General features: G+C 50.8%; 1 protein-coding gene across 3 annotated transcripts in view; it reads right to left on the bottom strand.

Annotated features, from left to right (window-relative positions):
* Window positions 1-2,478: 2,478 nt before the first annotated feature.
* Window positions 2,479-17,021, bottom strand: part of LOC119510371 (inositol 1,4,5-trisphosphate receptor interacting protein) — a 33,018-nt gene continuing 18,475 nt past the window's right edge. For 2 of the 3 annotated variants that reach the window (XM_037804652.1, XM_037804650.1), the window contains one exon: window positions 2,479-12,079. In XM_037804652.1, coding sequence (XP_037660580.1) covers window positions 10,408-12,066 — 1,659 coding nt within the window. In that variant the 5' untranslated portion in view covers window positions 12,067-12,079 and the 3' untranslated portion in view covers window positions 2,479-10,407. Of the gene's footprint in view, window positions 12,080-12,962; window positions 13,006-17,021 lie in introns of all 3 variants that reach the window. The other variant, XM_037804651.1, reaches the window with a different exon arrangement.

Below are 17,021 nucleotides of genomic sequence, written 5' to 3'. Positions count from 1 at the left end.
TGCTAGGGATGTGGCACCCTGTTGCCATGGTACCCGAGCTAAGGCAGAGCAAAGTATGTGAATCAGTGTTTCCCTGGGATCTCTGTAGGGGAAGAGGAGAACTGTCTCCTGTGGCTGCTTATAGGACTTAAGGGACGGATCACCCTTTGCAGGTATAAATCCTGTGTGCTAGAGAGAGTTTGGTGTGGACAAAAATTGCTTTTGACACAGCAGATAATGGTTTGTCTCTTGTGGCTGAAACCAAAGGTATTCTCTTACAGGGCACCACATGTTGATTTAGACAGCTTGAAGAATCAGAAAATAAAAGCTGGAGAAAAACACCTGAGGGAAAGGTTGCAGACTGGTGGCCCACAGCCCAATTTGGGATTTGAATGCCTTTCAGCCAGTGGGCTCTCTGTAATTTTCTGGGGTCCTTGCCACTTGCACTGACACATCCTCCCCCTCACTCATTTATGTCACGTGTTTGATCTACAGAGGAACCTGGGTTGTCAACTTCTGTATGAAACTAGAAGGATTTAGCCTGGAGAAGAGAGGTAAAGAGGCAATTAAATAATGTGCTATGAAGAACTTTTAAAATACCTCTTTTTTTTTTTTATTGGTTGTTGCGGGAGGGTTGAGGAGGAAAGCAGAGAAAATACATCTGAGTTAAAAAAAAATACGGTAACATAAAAAAAAAATTAAGACTTCCATTATCACATGTCCCAGAGATAACCACTTTTAAAAATTGGTCCATATCTTATGAAAACTTTTTAAACTTAAGGATTTAAGCCACTTTCTACCTCCTGCAGATTGGAAAGATAGGATATTAATTTAAACAACAGCATTTGAAAGAGCCTTCTTGTAATGGGCACTGTTAATATTAGTATGGACAGCCAGAGCGGGATGTTTGGATTTCCTTTCCTTGGAGGTTCTGAATAAGAACTCACCCTGGACAGAGTCCAGTTACATCCAAATGGCAAGGGATGTGTAATGCCCGTAGGCATGCCCAGTTACCAAGGAGCCTGGGTGCTGAATGGAACATAAAACTCCCCAGGATGGCAGTGCTCATGGAAAGGATGATTACACGTGCTGCAGGGACAAGAACTGTAGGACACTCTGCCCTGTCATTTCCTCCCCAGCATCCACTGTGAGCAGGAAACCCCTCATAGACAGCAAGGGCCCCAGCCTGCTTTGCCGTTAGCAGGAGTCCTCCAGAGAGCGTGGTCAAATCACAGCAGTCAGCTCCAGCCGTAGGGACAAACGGGAAAGAGCCATTTCCCCGCTGTGCTTGGGAGCTGCGGGGCAAAGCCCTGTGGTGGGCTCAGTGACTGCTGACCTCCTCCCCCCAGAGAACCCTGAGCAGCCAGGAGAGCCCCTTCCCAGCAGCAGAGGGGAGACAGGACTAGAAGCAGACTTGATACTGATCAAAAAGTGGTGGGTTCTCTGCCTGATGCTCTCAAATGACTGATTCCTGAGACACCAGTGTATCAAAGAGAGTTTATTGCTAAGCGTGAAGCACGAGATCAGATGGCCTATCAGCCTAAAAATCTGTCTCCCTGAACTGTGGTAATTCTGATAGTTTTACAGTATCAAAAGATGGGCAGGTTTTAGGATAATGAACACAATGGCTCTAGATAATATAAGTAGAGGTGATTAGTTATTGAGCATGTGCAGATTGATTACATGCTTAGCAAGATAGTTTAGGAATTGGGATGGGTTAGTTCTGGGCTGACTCCATTTCCTTCATTTATAAACATTAGGGGCTTTCTTTTGCAATCATAAGACTCCAGAGTTGAAAAACAGGATTAGGGGGTACAAATGAGGGTCAGTCACAAGGTTTTTACAGTCATATAAGTTAAAGGTTATATAGTCATACAATCATTTATCAGAGATCAAGGCAGCTGAGTTACATTTCAGTAATTTCAGGTATTTGCCTCTGGCTATTCTAATATCCTAGAAAGGAAAGAAGAAATATCTATATCATGATTTGGTCATCATAATCAGTTGTTAAATCCTAACTTCTCAGTTACAGGCTGGGAAGTGAGAAGGACAGATGTCTGTTAGCCAGAACAGCCTTTGCTAAGTCTGCATTTATGATTCCAAAGCTGTAGAATATTCATGTTGTGCTCAGGGGTGTAGAAAATCTCTCGAAGGAAGTGTGTGTGTGTGTCTGTGCATTTCTGCAATAGGAGGAGGTACCAGGATGAATAATGAGGAACCCTACAAATGATAGGATTCATTTCCCCCAAGGAAAAGAACATGTGGAGAAGGCTCCTGAGGAATTGTTCTGGACAAAGCTGTGGCTGTCAAGAAGGCTGAATGTTACGGCTCTGGACTTGAACTTGGCCCTACTTAAGGTGTCTGCCATCATCTGGGTGGGTCCTGACTCCTGAGGAGGGGGTAAATAAAAAATTTCATTTTAGAATAAAAATTTATTTTTTATTCCAAAATAGTCACTGGCCATTCATTTGCTAAACACGAAGGCCTCCTTTGGGGGGCTTTATCTGGAACGTTGTTGTAATAATCTGAAGGCAGGGCTGTGGGGGACATAGACCTCCCAGGCACAGTGGAAATAGGGGCTGTTTAACCTGGGAGCCAAGAGATGAGTTAGCTGGAGCTCTGCTGATGAGGCTCTGCAGGAAGCCCTGACCTAAAATCCTGAGTCTGAGGTTGTGGGGGAGCAAATCTGTGGTCAAGTCAGAACCGTAACAAGTCTTTTGTTTATTAAGTGCTTACTCTGATGCAAGGCATTTTACATATATTATTTATACCTCACCACCTTATAGGTAAGTACTAATTACTCCCATTTTGCAGATGGACAAACCGAGGCTCAGAGGTGAAGTAACTTGCCCAGTCATTACCCAGCTAGGAATGGGCAGAGCTGGGGTTTGTCCTCAGGCAGCCAAGTAGGCTTGTGCTCTTCATGTTGCCTTCCTCTGCCTGCCCTCGACAGCCCTGCCTCGCCTTCCCCCTGCCTTCCTCTTCTTCTCCCCTCCAGACTGGGAGCTCTCAAGGCCAGAATAGGGTCTCACTTGACTTTGGTTTCCTAGCACCTAGCATAGTGCCTGGTGTATAGTAGTGAGAACCACTCAGTGTTTTTGTGAGTGAGCAAATACATGCACTCGTGATTGGATGAATGATTGACTGCATGGATGGTTGGATGACATGGAACCTAGACCCCTTCCATCGTGAAGGCAGCTGCTACGGTCCTTTCCTCCCCTTTGCTGTCCAGAAGAGGCACCTGTGTCTCCAGAGAAGGCAGGATGTCTTGCTTGGTACTCTCTTGTTGGCTCTGTGGTTGCTATGGCAACTTTTGATCTAGGCTCTGGATCTTCTCCTGTCAAGGGACTAGGGGAGCAGAGAGGTCAGAAGGGCCAAGGCAACAGACCCTCTCTGTTCCCTTAAACTAGGGGCAGTATCCCCGATCCCCTCCAGTCAGTTCTGTGAACATTTCCTGAGCACCCAGTGCATACCTGGCCCTAAGGTAGGTGTGGGGGAAACAGCTCCTACAGGTCCCAGACTGGGTGCTGAGGGATCCCTGAGAAGCCAGACTCACTCACCCAAGATCAAGTGCAGTGGGAGGAGGCATTTGTGCGACAGCCTCATCACCACTGGGGGAGCCAGGAAATAGGGATTTGACTGGAAGGAGCCCCCAAAGGGCAAGGATAATAACTGCTGCCGCTTTTTGTTGTTGAGCTTGTTATTTATCCAGCCCTAAGTTAAGTGCTTCACATGTGCCCATTCATTTAATCTTCTCAGTGGTGGGCAGTATTATTCCCATTGTATAGCTGGAGAAACTGAGGCTCAGAAATTATGAGACTTGCTGAACTACAACACAGCATAGCTGGGATTTAAACACAGAGCCCAAGCTCTTAGTCCTTATGCTCTTTATACTGTCTCTAGAGTCTCAATCTAATTGGCCTTTAACCAGCTTTGTCGTGGGAGAAGTCTGGGCACCCAGTGGGCAGGACCCCACATGTGGGCCTCCAATTGAGTGGTCACAGGGGCTTAGGACAGAAGACATGGTGTGTGGGACTCGAGATCATTAAACATTCAGGCTGTGCACGCTTGCTGCTTGAAGTCTTTGTTCTGGTTGGGTAATGCTTCAGTAGCTTTCCTGCCTGGCCAGACTATAAAATGGTGCGAGGAGGAAACGAATGTGTGGAGAGGGCTCCTGAGGAATCGTTCTGGGCAGAGCTGTGGCTATGAAGATGGCTGAATGCCATGGCCCTGGCCCTGAACTTGGCCCAACCTAAGGCGTCTGACATTGTCTGGGTGGGTCCTGATTCCGGAGTAGGGGGTATGTATGCAATGGCCGGTTATCCTTGGCTTGGGAATCTTGGGGATGACCTGGAAATTCCAGACTTCTGGGCGGTTGACTCAGCACTAGCCACGCCTTTGGAAGGGGTTGGAGTCTGGCTGCTGTCCCGGGAGACCTTTGGTGTCAGGTAGCTCAGTCCGCTCTCCAGGGACTTGTGAGCAACAAGGCCTTGGGGCCGTGTGAGTCATCTCCGGCCAGCTGGGAAGAAAGGCTGAAGGGTGCTTGCCAGGCAGGAACTGGGTTTTTGCTTTCTATTTCTATTTTAAACAAGAGTTACGCTAAGAGAAACCCAAAACATCACTGTTCCGGGGGTTTAAATAAACAAATGGAACCAAACTCTTCCAAACTCCTTAACCTCCCCCTGTCCTGCAAATCTCCCTTTGTACTTTGGAAGACCCACCTTTTCCCATGAAGAAGAGAAGACTTTGAACGTCTCTGAAGTTTATGTGGTTCTGTCTTGCTGGGAGATCATTTTTTTGTTGACATTTTTATTTGCTGGTTTCTTTGTGAGGCTGCAGAGGAACATCAAAGAGATGGAAAATGCCATTTTCATCTATAAAGTAGGAGCCTCAGGAAGACATAAACGAGCTCTGGGCTGAGAGGAATGGAGCACAAGCACTTGGGAGACAGAACAATTGTGTTGATTTGATTTTCTTGGGGGACGTTCTTCGCATCTTCCTGTATATAAGGGAACTAAATTTGGTACAGCTCAAACTTAAAGCTCATCTGGCTGTTCTCAAGCTCCCCTCATGCAGGCAGCAGAGCCACATAAGTTCACCATCACTTACTTACCACCTTTCATTGATCCCTGGCTTATTTTGTGGCCGTTAGTCTTGTCCTCCTACTAGACCCTGTTCCTTGGGGATAGGGCCCTTGTCTTCTGCTTACCGCCTGGCACCTGCCCAGGGGAGAGCACATGCTGCTACCCAGGACTTGGCTAAAGGCTTCTTCCTCACTCTCAAATCATGATGATTAACTAAATCCGAGGCAACAGAGTTCCTTTTAATGGTAAGATGCTCAGTGGTAAATCTGTATACAGCCAAGTTGGTGAATAGAGCATAGGAACTACCAGGAGAGGGGGGATTACTTCACAACAGGTTGTGTGCAGTGCACCGAAATGTTCAATGCAGTGTTGTTTATAATACCAAAAACAGTGGAGACAGCGTAAGTGTTCTCAGTAGGAGAGGCTGCGTAAATGAGGGTGAAGGCATACTGAGATATTAAGCTGCCATTTTAAAGAATAAGGCAGAGCCAAATGTCTAAAAAAGATGTCTAAGAAAAATTAGATGGTTGGATGCCATTTATGTAAAAAAAGAAACACACATACATGTTATGTATACATAGAAAAATTCTGGAAGCTGTTGGGATTGAATTGTGTACCCCAACTCGGACATGCTCCTGCTCTTGGTTCACATTATGGTGCAAATAAGATGTTTCCTCAGTTGAGGTGTGGCCTCACTGAATCGGGTTGGGGCTGGAGTGCAAGTCAGGTGGAGAGAGAAGCCACAGGGAGCAGCCAGAAGCCGGGAGTCAACGGAACCCGGAAGAGTAAAGAAAGATGCCACCATACGCATTGCCATGTGATGGAAAAGCCAAGGACCAAGGATCACTGGCCAGTCAGAAGATACCAACCCAGGAGGAAGCAAGCTTTCCAGCCTCTGACACCATGAGCCAATAAATTCCTGTTAATAAGCCGATCCATGGCATGGTATGTTTTAGCAGCTAGGAAACTAAAACAGAGAATACCAAAGAAATTGAATATTGGTTATTGCTGGGGACTGGACTGGGAAGTCAAAAGTAGGAGCTTTTATATTTAATTTTTTGGTCACTGGTTGAATTTTTTTAGAACACAAGTTCATTTAAAAGAGTTTTGTTTTTTTAAAAAAAGCTACCTTTAGATGGCATTAAAAAAATTAATGCTAAACCATGGGGGCTGGGGGGTGGGAATTGTGCAGTGGGGCCCAAGGTGGAAGAGGGTGAAGTGGGACAGAGATGAATGAGTTGAAGGCACACATTTCCCTTCGTGGTTCTTGGAGCTCTCCATGTGCAGTCCCCTGGCCAAATTAAAACAACCTTCCAGCTGTCTCCCAGGAGGCAGAGACCAGACGGAGCATGAGAATATTCTGAATCACAGGCCAGGGAGGGACCTAAGTTTGGACTTCACTGACCGCTGCCACAATTGCCATCAACCCCATTCTGGAAGCTGGCCATAACCCCTGAAGCACTGGTCACATGAGACTCCACAGTTCTGGGGTACATCCCATCTCACTCAAAAATCATCAATGGCTTGCCACTGCTTATTGGATGAAGTGCAAATTTACCTTAGTTTAGGGTTTAAGACTTGCTGTGGTTTAGGCCCCCTCTCCCTTTCCATTCCTATATGCCACCATTTCTCAGTATAGACCAGCATGGCCTGGGGTCAAATCCTGGCTTTGCAACCTACCACCATGTAACCTTGGACAAATCATTTTAACCCTTCAGTGCCTCAGTTTCCTCATCTGGCAAACAGGGAAATAGTTACAGCACCCACTTGATAGCGCTGGTGTGGGAATCAGAGTCTATATAAATGCGTTAGAAGGGTGCCTGGCACATAATAGGTGCTACTTAAACGTTGCCTGCTCTCATGCTTTCTGAGCCTCATTCCATGCTCAGCAGCCCCCACCGTGAGGCCTTCCCTCAATGCCCCCAGGTATCAATGGTTCTTGGACAGTCACAATCACCTGGGGAACTTGGTGAAATGCAGATTCCTGTGCCCAACTCCAGGCTCCACTGAATTCTGTGGTGTGGCCCAGGAACCTGCACCCAGGTGAACTAGAAGTGTGGAGTCCAGGACTACACCTGAAGAAACAGACCTTAAGTAGTCTGAACCCAGTAGCACTGTGCTTTGGTCTCTCATGGCATTTTTCGCAGGTGAGCTCTTGGGTAGTGATTTTGCTCTGCCTGCCCAGGGCACAGGTCTGGTCATGTTCATTTTTCCTACCACCCGCCATGCCTTGTACATGTTGGCTCCCAGTGAATGCTCACTACCTTTGGCCTCCCCCACCCTCTCTCTGCCTCGCTTCTCAAGAGTGTGGGAACATGTGCAGGAAGCTTGTGGCGGAGCTGAGGCTGTTCAGTCTGTCGATCCCAAGCAGGCTGGGTGGCTTCCCCAAGGTCCATTTTCCCATGGCTGTAGGGAAAGCAGTCTACTAGGGTTTCCTCTAACTTTCCATAAAAAAGGTTGAGAAGCCCTGCTCAACCAGGGGTGCCATCAGCCACCTGAGAGCTTTACAAACAGCCTCACCTGGCTACTTTGGAAGGGGATTCTGGGTACCTTGTAGAAGCCCCAACTGGGCAGTTGACTGAGGTCTCCAGGTGTTTCTGATGACACACTTGATTACGGACCTACAGGTTCTTGCCTGGGCTGCACTTCAAGGAAGCATAGAGAGGAGCACATAAGGGTCCCCTGCAGCCTAACCAACCTCTTAGCCTTGGGGCCACCTGGCTCATTTACTCTTGGCCAAGAGGTGCAGTCCTGGGCATTTTGCACAGCAAGTGTGCAGGTGCTGAGAAAAGTCAAGCATTCTTGGGAAGGAAAAAGAGACTCCTAGGGGAAAGAGGGCTGGGATTGCCTTTAGGTAAAAGGCCAGAGTGCCCCAAAGGACTAGAACTCTTCTATTTAAAAGACAGTCTCCTCAAAAAGCAAAAGCTTACCATTGCCTCTGCTTCCACACATGAGCTCTGTGAAATGAGGTTTTCTGTTGGAATCCCCCCTACAGCCTTCTTTCAAAGGCTCTTTCTGGAATTAGGCAGGCAACATAAAAGCAGTCTCACTCAAAGATGGGTTAGAAATGTTCTTTTTTTTTTTTTTTAAGTTTCCTGAAATTGCAAGAATAAAAAGCTTCCACTCACCAATGAGAAATTCACCCTCTGCCTCCCCAACTCTGCCCTGGAAGCCTCACAGATTTCCTGAAGTTATAAACACTGACCGTTTCTATTCCTTGCAAGAATTTAATTCTTCCTTTAATATAAATAAGGCAGCATGAAACACCAAGTGTCTGAAAAGAGCCCCACTGTGTTCTGCCTCAGAAGCAGCTTTGGTACATAAAGGATCCCCATTTCCCCGCTGAGTTCTGTTGTCTCTGTATAAACAAGAAGCCAGAAGCTATTTTTCCGTGAACTTTCTCCAGGAAGCAAAGGCGAACGCTGAAGGAGATCCAAGTTTGGTCTTGGCTTCTGAAGGCTGATTCTTGGTTGCTGGGGTCTCTTCACAGCACAATGGGATAAGAATAAACAGGGGACAGGAAAGGTACAGGTCATAATAAATAAGGAAATTCACCCCGATTCTGGTGGAAATGGATCCCAATGGAATGGGGGTTCGGGGCTGTTGTTAGAGACGCACGTGGGCAGCTTCCTTCCCTGGCACATGTGGACGCTGTGGGGCCGGGGGAGGGCTCAGTCTAACCCAGCCCACGTGGGAAGGCCTCCTACAGGAGTCAGTGCCCTGAACACACCAGTCTCACCACCATGAATTGACCCTATCAGCAAACTGTCCATCTTCTCGAATTTTCCGAGTCTAGGTGAGCGTATGCCAGGGGACAGGGGAAGGAGCTCCTTTCTCTAGTTCATGAAGAGCCCTGGACACTCCTGTTGAATTGGGCACAAATGTTATCTGGGGGCATGATCAGTTTAAACCCTGGAGGGACCATAAAGGTGCTGGTGATGGTGGAGCCTTGTTCCTCATTCTTGCTTCTTCCTTGGCTCTCTGAAAGGGTTGCTAAGGGTCATTAAGTCAACATCAAAAGAGGAGACCCCAGAGTGTCAGTGAAGCCATGAGTGGAGGAGAGCTTTCCTAGCCCTCCTGAAGCCAGGCCTGGGGACAGAGCCTGGCTCAGACCACAGCCCTGCAGTGACTGCAGCCCCTGCAGTGCCAAGGCAGCCTCTCCCAGGTCTGGCAGGTGGGCTGGCAGTGCTGCCCCTGGGTGTTCCCAGCCAGCTGAGTCTCTGCCAGGCTCTCCAAGCCTGCATCATTTGTGGGGCAAGCAAGGCCCATGCAGAAAGGCCTGCTGGAGTGGAGAACGTAGGGATCCTGGGGGCCTGTGAAGCAAAGCTGGTTTCCCCACCAGCTCTGGTGTCCAAGCACCCACTGCCCTCGAGTTGGGGCCCTGGGGAACACAGAAGGCTATGGCATCCCTCAACCCCTCAGCTCTGTAACCCTCTCTGAACTGGGCATCAGAGGCCAGACTGCCAGCCAGACCCCAGCGCCCAGCACCCCACCATTATGTCTGTCCCAGTCACCCCACGCTGCCTTTTCTCTAGACTGGCTTCCACCATGCAGCCCTTGCCCTTCTCCTGCCATGCTGTGGAGAGAATAAGGAGGGGTTAAGCTTGTGCACAGCACGGTGTGGCACCCACCGTGCTTGGGGAAAGGGGCAGGAAGGAGGAGGTGCGCCCTGAGTGAGAAGTGTAGCTGCAGCAGCAGCCAGCTTTAAACTTCTCTCTGTCACCAAGTACCCATTTGTGTATAACAGACATATCACCCCTCTGGGGCCCTGAATCTCTACCAGGTCTTTTCTGCAAATAGAATAAAAAAGTGGCAGCCACAGCGGGACTTCTATTGTCATGCTGTTGTGCAGGATGTGAATTAAGGTTGTGAATTCCCACATCTGACCCTATTAATGCTTTGGCTGCAGATGGCTAGGGCCTAGGGCTACTGAGATTAGGGGTGCTGGGCCGCTCTTAACACCAGTCCTTGTCAGCATTCTTACAAATCCTCTGTTGAAATTCAAGTAAAAACTAGGCATGAGATATAAAAACACCACCCAAATCAGTGTCTGAATGATCTCCAACTGGGTGTCCACAGAGTGTTTTGTCACATCTTGGCCAGTCGTGGTGATCCAAAAGTAAGCTGCAAAGGTTCAGCCCCCAAACCCAAACGACAGCTTCATCAACAGACCCGTGGCATGAAAGCAAACCAGCTGCTGGTTTCCTCCGCTCAGTAGGACCTGACTTCCCCAGCAGGATGAACCAAGACTTCTAACCAAGCTCATGGTTTTCCTAGGACAGGGCCTGCAGATGCCCCCAGGGGCGTGGATATGCTGCGATACCTTGCGTCTGGCCCTCCAGCTCTACAAGATGACAGTTTTTGGAGGCAGGTTGGCATGGTCTGAGGGGACATGTAGGGAATACTCGCTAATGAGTGCCGGAGCATTCTTGAGCATCTCATAGAAGGAGTCTATGGTCTTACGGTACAGACCTCGCTGTAAGACAAAGGGCCGGAAGAGGTTGAGAGGCTCAGCCCTGCGGACGGCCTCGGGGAGTCCCAAGGCCTCCGGCACCTTGTGGTTGCCGATGAAGAAATGATGGAGCTTCTTCTCAAGCAGGCTTTTCTCGAGGAAGTGGAGCAGCTCATGGACACAAGCATCGAGCTTCTGGGCCTTCCAGTCGGCGGCCCGCCGGGCGAGCAGCAGGTGCAGCAGGGCCGTCTTCAGGTGGTAGGTGCTGAGCCCGCTGGGGCCGGTCAGGCGGCTCTGCTTGGAGAGCAGGAAGGAGACGATCTGCAAGCAGCTGAGGTGGCAGGCGCCCTCTGGGAGTGCCTTCGATGTCATCCTGAGGAAGTGTCGCTCGTAGACAGCAAAGGACAGGAGCCAGTCGGTGCTAGATGCTGGGGTCCCCCTGGAGGGCTCCCTGGGAAGGTGGGAGACAAAGTACAGATCTGAGTCGTCACACTGGATCACAGGAATCAGGTTGAAGGGCATGAACTTGCCTGAGCGGAACTTGATCTTCAGGGACCCCGGGGTGTCCAGCTGGCCAAAGGCCAGGTCAAACTCGTACTTGCGGGCGATGCGGTGCCAGGCCCTGGTGAGGGCTGTCTGGAACCACTTCATGACCTGGATGGTGTCCAGGTACTGGGAGTCTTTGGCACACAGCAGGTCTTCCGTCTCGCTGCCGGGCCGCACCTTGCTGTTCTTGCCGTGGAGAAGACAAAGCATGTCTTCCCCAAGCTTGGTCTTGCCGCAGATACAGCCCAGCGCATCCTCGTCGATTCGGACCACCTTGATCTGGCCGTAGCCCTGGCGATCCAGGGGCACTGAGCGGCTGGACCACCAGAGCTCTGGGTGGAAGCTGTAGGGCTCAGGGGGCGTGAAGGGCACAAAGAGGTCACACAGCAGCGGCCTGTCCACCTGCCAGTTCTCATACATGCTGCCCACGCCGATGAAGTCCTCCACCTCCATGTCCACGTCCCGGTTGCAGAGGCTCCTCAGGGCTTCCAGCAGGTCATCCACGAAGCCTTCCACGAACTCCCGAGTGCGGGCAGCATCGGCTGTGGCACCCCGGATGCAACGCTCATAAAAGTGGCCCAGTGTGGCCTTGTTGGGCAGGGTGAGGCCCCGGAGCGGAGCACCCCCCAGGCCAGGCAGCTCCTCCTCGTCGCCACCCAGGCACTCGGGCGAGGGTGCATCCTGGTGGTCCTGCCGCCACACCTCGATCATCAGGAAGAGGATCATGCAGAGGGTGCTCCAAAGGTCCCAGGCCGCACGGTTCTCGTTCTGCCGCTGCCCCTCCTCAGCAGCCTCTTCCAGGGCCTCCTTCTCGGCCGCCAGCCGTGCCACCTCCTCCTCCAGGCGCAGCTGCTCCAGCTGCAGCTTCTCCTGGTGCGCCTGCATCTTGCGGATGATCTCGTCCTCGTTCTCGGGGACCGTGGCGTTCTCCCGCGGGAACAGCAGTGGGTGGTTGATGATGGCCGTCACCACCACCAAGCACACCCGGAAGAGCCCCACGGCCATGGCCGGCGCTTTCCTGGGGACAGAGAGAGAGACCGAGGATCACACCCAGCTTCCCTGGACCCTCTCACTGACCTGTGTCCCAGAGCTGGTGAACATCCTACGGCTCCTCTCCCACTTTCCACTGTCTCCCTCTTACAATCTCCTGCACTTCCGGCTAGCCAGCAAGTCTTGGCTTTCCAACTCATGGCGGTGGGCGTCTGTGTATGTCGGCCCACTCATTCCTCATTCTGGCAGCCACACCACATTTCCCCTTGGTAACTATTATGGATTGAATGGCGTCTCCCAAAAAGATGTGTTTAAGTCCTAATCTCCAGGTCTGTGAATGTGAACTTCTTTGTAAATAGGATCTTTGAAGATACTATTAGTTAAAACGAGGTCAAACCTGGATTAGGGTATACCCTAATCCAATATGACTGGTATCCTCATAAAGAGAAGAAATCTGAGAGAAGGAGACAGCTGTGTGACGGAGGCAGAGACTGAGTTATGCCACAAGCCAAGGCACCCCCTGGATTGCCAACCACCCATCAGAAGCCAGGGGGGAGGTGGGGCACAGAGCCATGTGATTTTGGACTTCTAGCCTCCAGAACCATGGGATAATAACTTTTTGTTGTTTAAGCAAACTTGTCTGCAGCACTTTGTTATAGCAGCCCTGGCCAACCAAGACAGGAACCATTGCTTGTCCACTCGAGGAACCCACCTCCCAGCTCCAGGAGTGAACCTTTAACCCAGCCCAAGACAATCAGCCTATTGCACCCCACCCCAGCCCACAGTGATTGGTTCAGAGGTGAGCCTCTGGCCCAATTCAGGCCAATGGAAGGCAGAGCCAGGACTTGTTAGGACCAATGGAGAGGGAGACTGGCCCTGTTGCCTGGGGGAATGAGAGAACAAGATCACACCTGCAGCGGTGGTGTCTCTCCAGCCACCATCATGGGAGCCAGCCTGAGAAGGAAGCCAACACAGAGGAAGGCAGAGCTGAGAATGCAAATTCCAGAACATACTGCCTGAGCCCCTGGATTCACCTATGCTTGAAGCCATTACTTCTGGACCTTTTAGTCATATACCTCAATAAATCCCCTTTTTGTTTGAGTTGTTTTTCCATCATTTGAAACCAAAGTACTCCTGAATAAAATACGCCCCCTCTCCCTCCAGAGAATGCCCCGAGTGAATGTAATCTTCCCACAGTGCTGCGATGCCTAGTGGTTAAGAACAAGAGGGCTGGCTTCCAAAGCCAGCTGTGTCATTGATTAGCTGTGTGACCCTCATGTTAATTCGTCTCTCTGAGCCCCAGTCTCCTTTGTGTCAAAGGATATGGTGATAGTATCCCACAGGGCAAAGTGCATGGCACAGTGGACAGCGCACAGCACACTTTCATTGAACAGGAAATGTTTTAAAGCAGTTTTGAGCCCTTAACTTCCCCATTGTAAACCCCTTCTTCTGATCTGGAAGCCCCCATCTCAAATGCAGACACAGATCTCCTGGTCTCCCACTTTTCCCCCAGCCCATCTCTGCAGCAACCACCGAGTAACTGAATCATCGGTTTTCCTCTCACAAGACATCTGAACTTTAAATCTGACTTCTTGATGGTGAAAGGAGATGCTCTATTCACCCAGAATAAATGGATTTTTAGGCCTCAAGAGACTTGAGGGGAAGGGCTAACTCTTTAAATCCCTGCTATTCAAAGTGTGGTCCACAGACCAGCGGCTGCAACATCTCCTGAGAACTGGTTAGAAATGCAGAATCCCCAGACCCATTAAGTCAGAATCTGCATTTTAACAAGATCCACATTAAAGTCTAAGAAGCATTGTTTTATAGTGTAAGCCTTACAATAAACCCTCTCCTCTCCCTGGCAGAAACCTTGGGAAGGAACAATTTGCCCTTCCCACACTTGCCCAGCCCCCCTCCCTGCCTGGGACCCAGGCTAAGAGTGCAAATGGCCAAACCTAAATCAGCTGAGGTCGTTGTTGGACAACAAAGAGAACACAGAGGGCTCCTCCCACCACCCTGGGGCGTGCCAACACATGTTGCTGGGATCTTCTGGGTCTTGCCTGAGCCCCATCCCCTTTGGCTTGAGCCCCTGACCTTGAAGCTGCCCCATGACAACCATCTGCTCTGATTCTTGCCTTAACGGTACCAGAGAGCAGTTACTATCACCAGGTAGCACACCTTTGCAGGGTGTCCTCACTGAGAGGCAGGAAGCAGGTGACCTGAGTTGGCCGAGAGCCACGCTCAGGCAAAGCCTGCTGCTCAGATGTGACTCAGACAGCTCCACCCAGAACACAGCGGGGAGTCAGCAAGAACTAGAAGGGAGCTGGGGGAGGGTGGTCTGGCCTCAGCAGAATTCAGTCCCCAGACAGGTTCAGTCCTCAATGAGGAATGAACTCTGAGGCTTGTAAAGGCTTTCACTTGAGGAAATGGGGGAGTGGAGAAAGTGGAGGAAATCAGAGTGGGAGGGGGATGGATTGAAGGAAAAGGATAGGAGGCAGCCAGCTAGCTTTTATTCTCCAAGCCAAGGAACAGCTTGCTAAGATGATTGCAGAAACAGGACAACCCTGGTTTCTGCGTTAGAGAAACATCAGTGGAAAGAGTTATAAAAGCCAGGGTGGCCCAAGGCAAAACTGTGAGGAGCTAGTTCACGTGAATCAGATTCTAAGATGAAGGCATGGAGTGCTAAGGGTGAAATGCTGGGCACAGCCAGGGAGGAGACACTTTTGGGGCTTTGAGGGCCTTCGGGGCCCACACTATGGGCAACCACCTTCAGGCACAGTCAGCTCTGACCTCCCTGGGTGGCCCCTTTCCACTGGACTAGGGGTAATGGTGCCATCCCCAAGCCCCACGACTGGAGAGTCCTCTTCTCTGCCCAGTAGCTTCCAGAGCGACACCTGAGCATATCCTCGAGCCTGCTAGAGGACAAAAGGCCGTGACAGCTTCCTGGTACTGGGGCCAGGCCCGGTTCATGACTCCAGACTGACTGGAAAGACCCCTCCATGTGGGACCCTGGGCAAAGGGTTAGGGGGGTGGATCCTGGAGGAGACGGCTGGGGTTAGAACCCCAGCACCTGCGTCTACTGTGTATGTGACCTTGGGCAAATCATTTAACATAAATCATAGAACCTCAGTTTCTTCATCTGTAAAAAGGGAATAATAACACCAACACTGTAAGGCTTGAATGAGATCATGCCTATAAAGCGCTTGGCAAATGCTTTTGCCTAAGCAAGTTTTCTTATAAAAAGGTAGCTGGGAATATACAAATGAAGCCGATGGAGTGGGCCACACGTATGCCCCCTGAGGGAACAGTGTGAGGGAATGGGGAGCTGGGCTTTAAGACCAGGCACCCTGAGTTTGATCCTCAACTCTGCCCCTTGCTGAGGGATCTTGGCTTCTTAGCGTCTCTAGGGCTCCATTGTTTTACCTGCAAAATGGGGCTGCTGATAGCCCCTCCTCCATTGGGATGCTGTGGGGGTTAAGCAAGAGAATACAGCTTGGGTGCTTAACACAGCACCCTACGAATATCAGCTCCTTTCCCCTGGGCCTCCACAGGCTGTTTTCGCCCCTGCCAAGCACACCGGCCCTGCCTAGCTCCCAGGGGCGGGAGGAACGCATGCTCAAAAGTGCTGTGAAAGCACAAAATGCTCCTCTGTGACTGCTGCCCTTGGCGCCCTGCCCCCTGCCAAGGGGGAGAAACCTCCAAACCTTGGATCCTCCTGGAGATCAGGAGTTCCCAGCAGGAGGCAGGTGCTCACAGTTCCTGCTGACTCACCTCCTTGCTTACACCATCACGTCCCTCCCAGGGATCAGATCCCAGCTGCTATCAAATCAATTGACTGATGATTTAATAAACCAGCCTTCTGGTTTATTAACCATCCACAAAATGTCCTTGCAGTAACAAGCCAGTGCTTGCTTGACCAGACAACGGGACATTATCACCTGGCCAAGTTGACAAATGAACCCAACCCTCACACATAGCTAGGTTAAGGAACTACCATAAATGACCCCACAAAGCATGGGGTGGGCGAGAGAGGGAAGGGGGTGTGGCCGCTCAGTGCCACTAGATGGGGCCACATTTGAAGTCTCCACTCTGTCCCCTCCCCAAACCAAGCCATAGGGAACATGGCCCTGGGTGGCATGGGAGTCAGACGAATGAGGGGAGGGACTCAGGGCTTGGATGTCTGGACCCCCCGGGGTGGGTGGCTGGGAGTGTCTCCAACAATGGGGACATGCATGTGCTGCGACACACACACACACACACACACACACACTCACCCACTCACTTCTCCCCAAAGGGCCCCTTTCTTTCAATTGCAAGGCCCGAAGATCTCACCCCCTATCAGGCTGTCCCACCTGTGAAGCCTGAGAGGCCCCAGGTGGTAGCCTCCGCTTTGAAAATAACCCAGGTCACCTCGTGGTCCTTTGTCTGTCTGCCTGCCAGGAAGCAGGCAGGAAACCTCCAGAGTTTCTCTCCACCCCCGCCCCTTGCCCACAGAGAGGTGGCGGCCCATGCAGTTCACAGCTAAACTTAGCCTGGCAAAGGGCCAGGGTCACGGGGCAGCAGGGGGTGGAGGAAGACAGAGGTCTCTGCATGCCCCAGGCAGAGAGGGCCGCAGGTGGCGGGCCAGGGCCAGAGGTTTACTCAGAACCTTACTGGGTCTGGCCAGAAGCCCAAAAACCCTTGGGGGGGATCCCAAATGTCTCCCTTCCTTCCATGGGGTCCCTCCCTTCTGACTTCGCACATCCCTAGAGCACCCCCTGCCACAGCTTAATCCAACGAATACCACTAAGAGCTGTCAGATAACTGCAAGCTCCCATTTATCAAGCCCTCACTGGGATGTGCTGAACACAGTACCTGGTGACTCACTGGGACCCCCTAAGAGGTGCTGTTATCCCCAGTTCATGGATGGGTTAACCAAAGCCCAAAGACTCTAAGTGCTTTTCTAGCCAAAAAGCTGCAAGTACAGTTGG

Source organism: Choloepus didactylus, chromosome 15 (assembly GCF_015220235.1).
Source record: "Choloepus didactylus isolate mChoDid1 chromosome 15, mChoDid1.pri, whole genome shotgun sequence".
Classification (NCBI taxonomy): Eukaryota; Metazoa; Chordata; class Mammalia; order Pilosa; family Megalonychidae; genus Choloepus; species Choloepus didactylus.
This window is presented reverse-complemented; position numbering and strand designations above follow the sequence as displayed.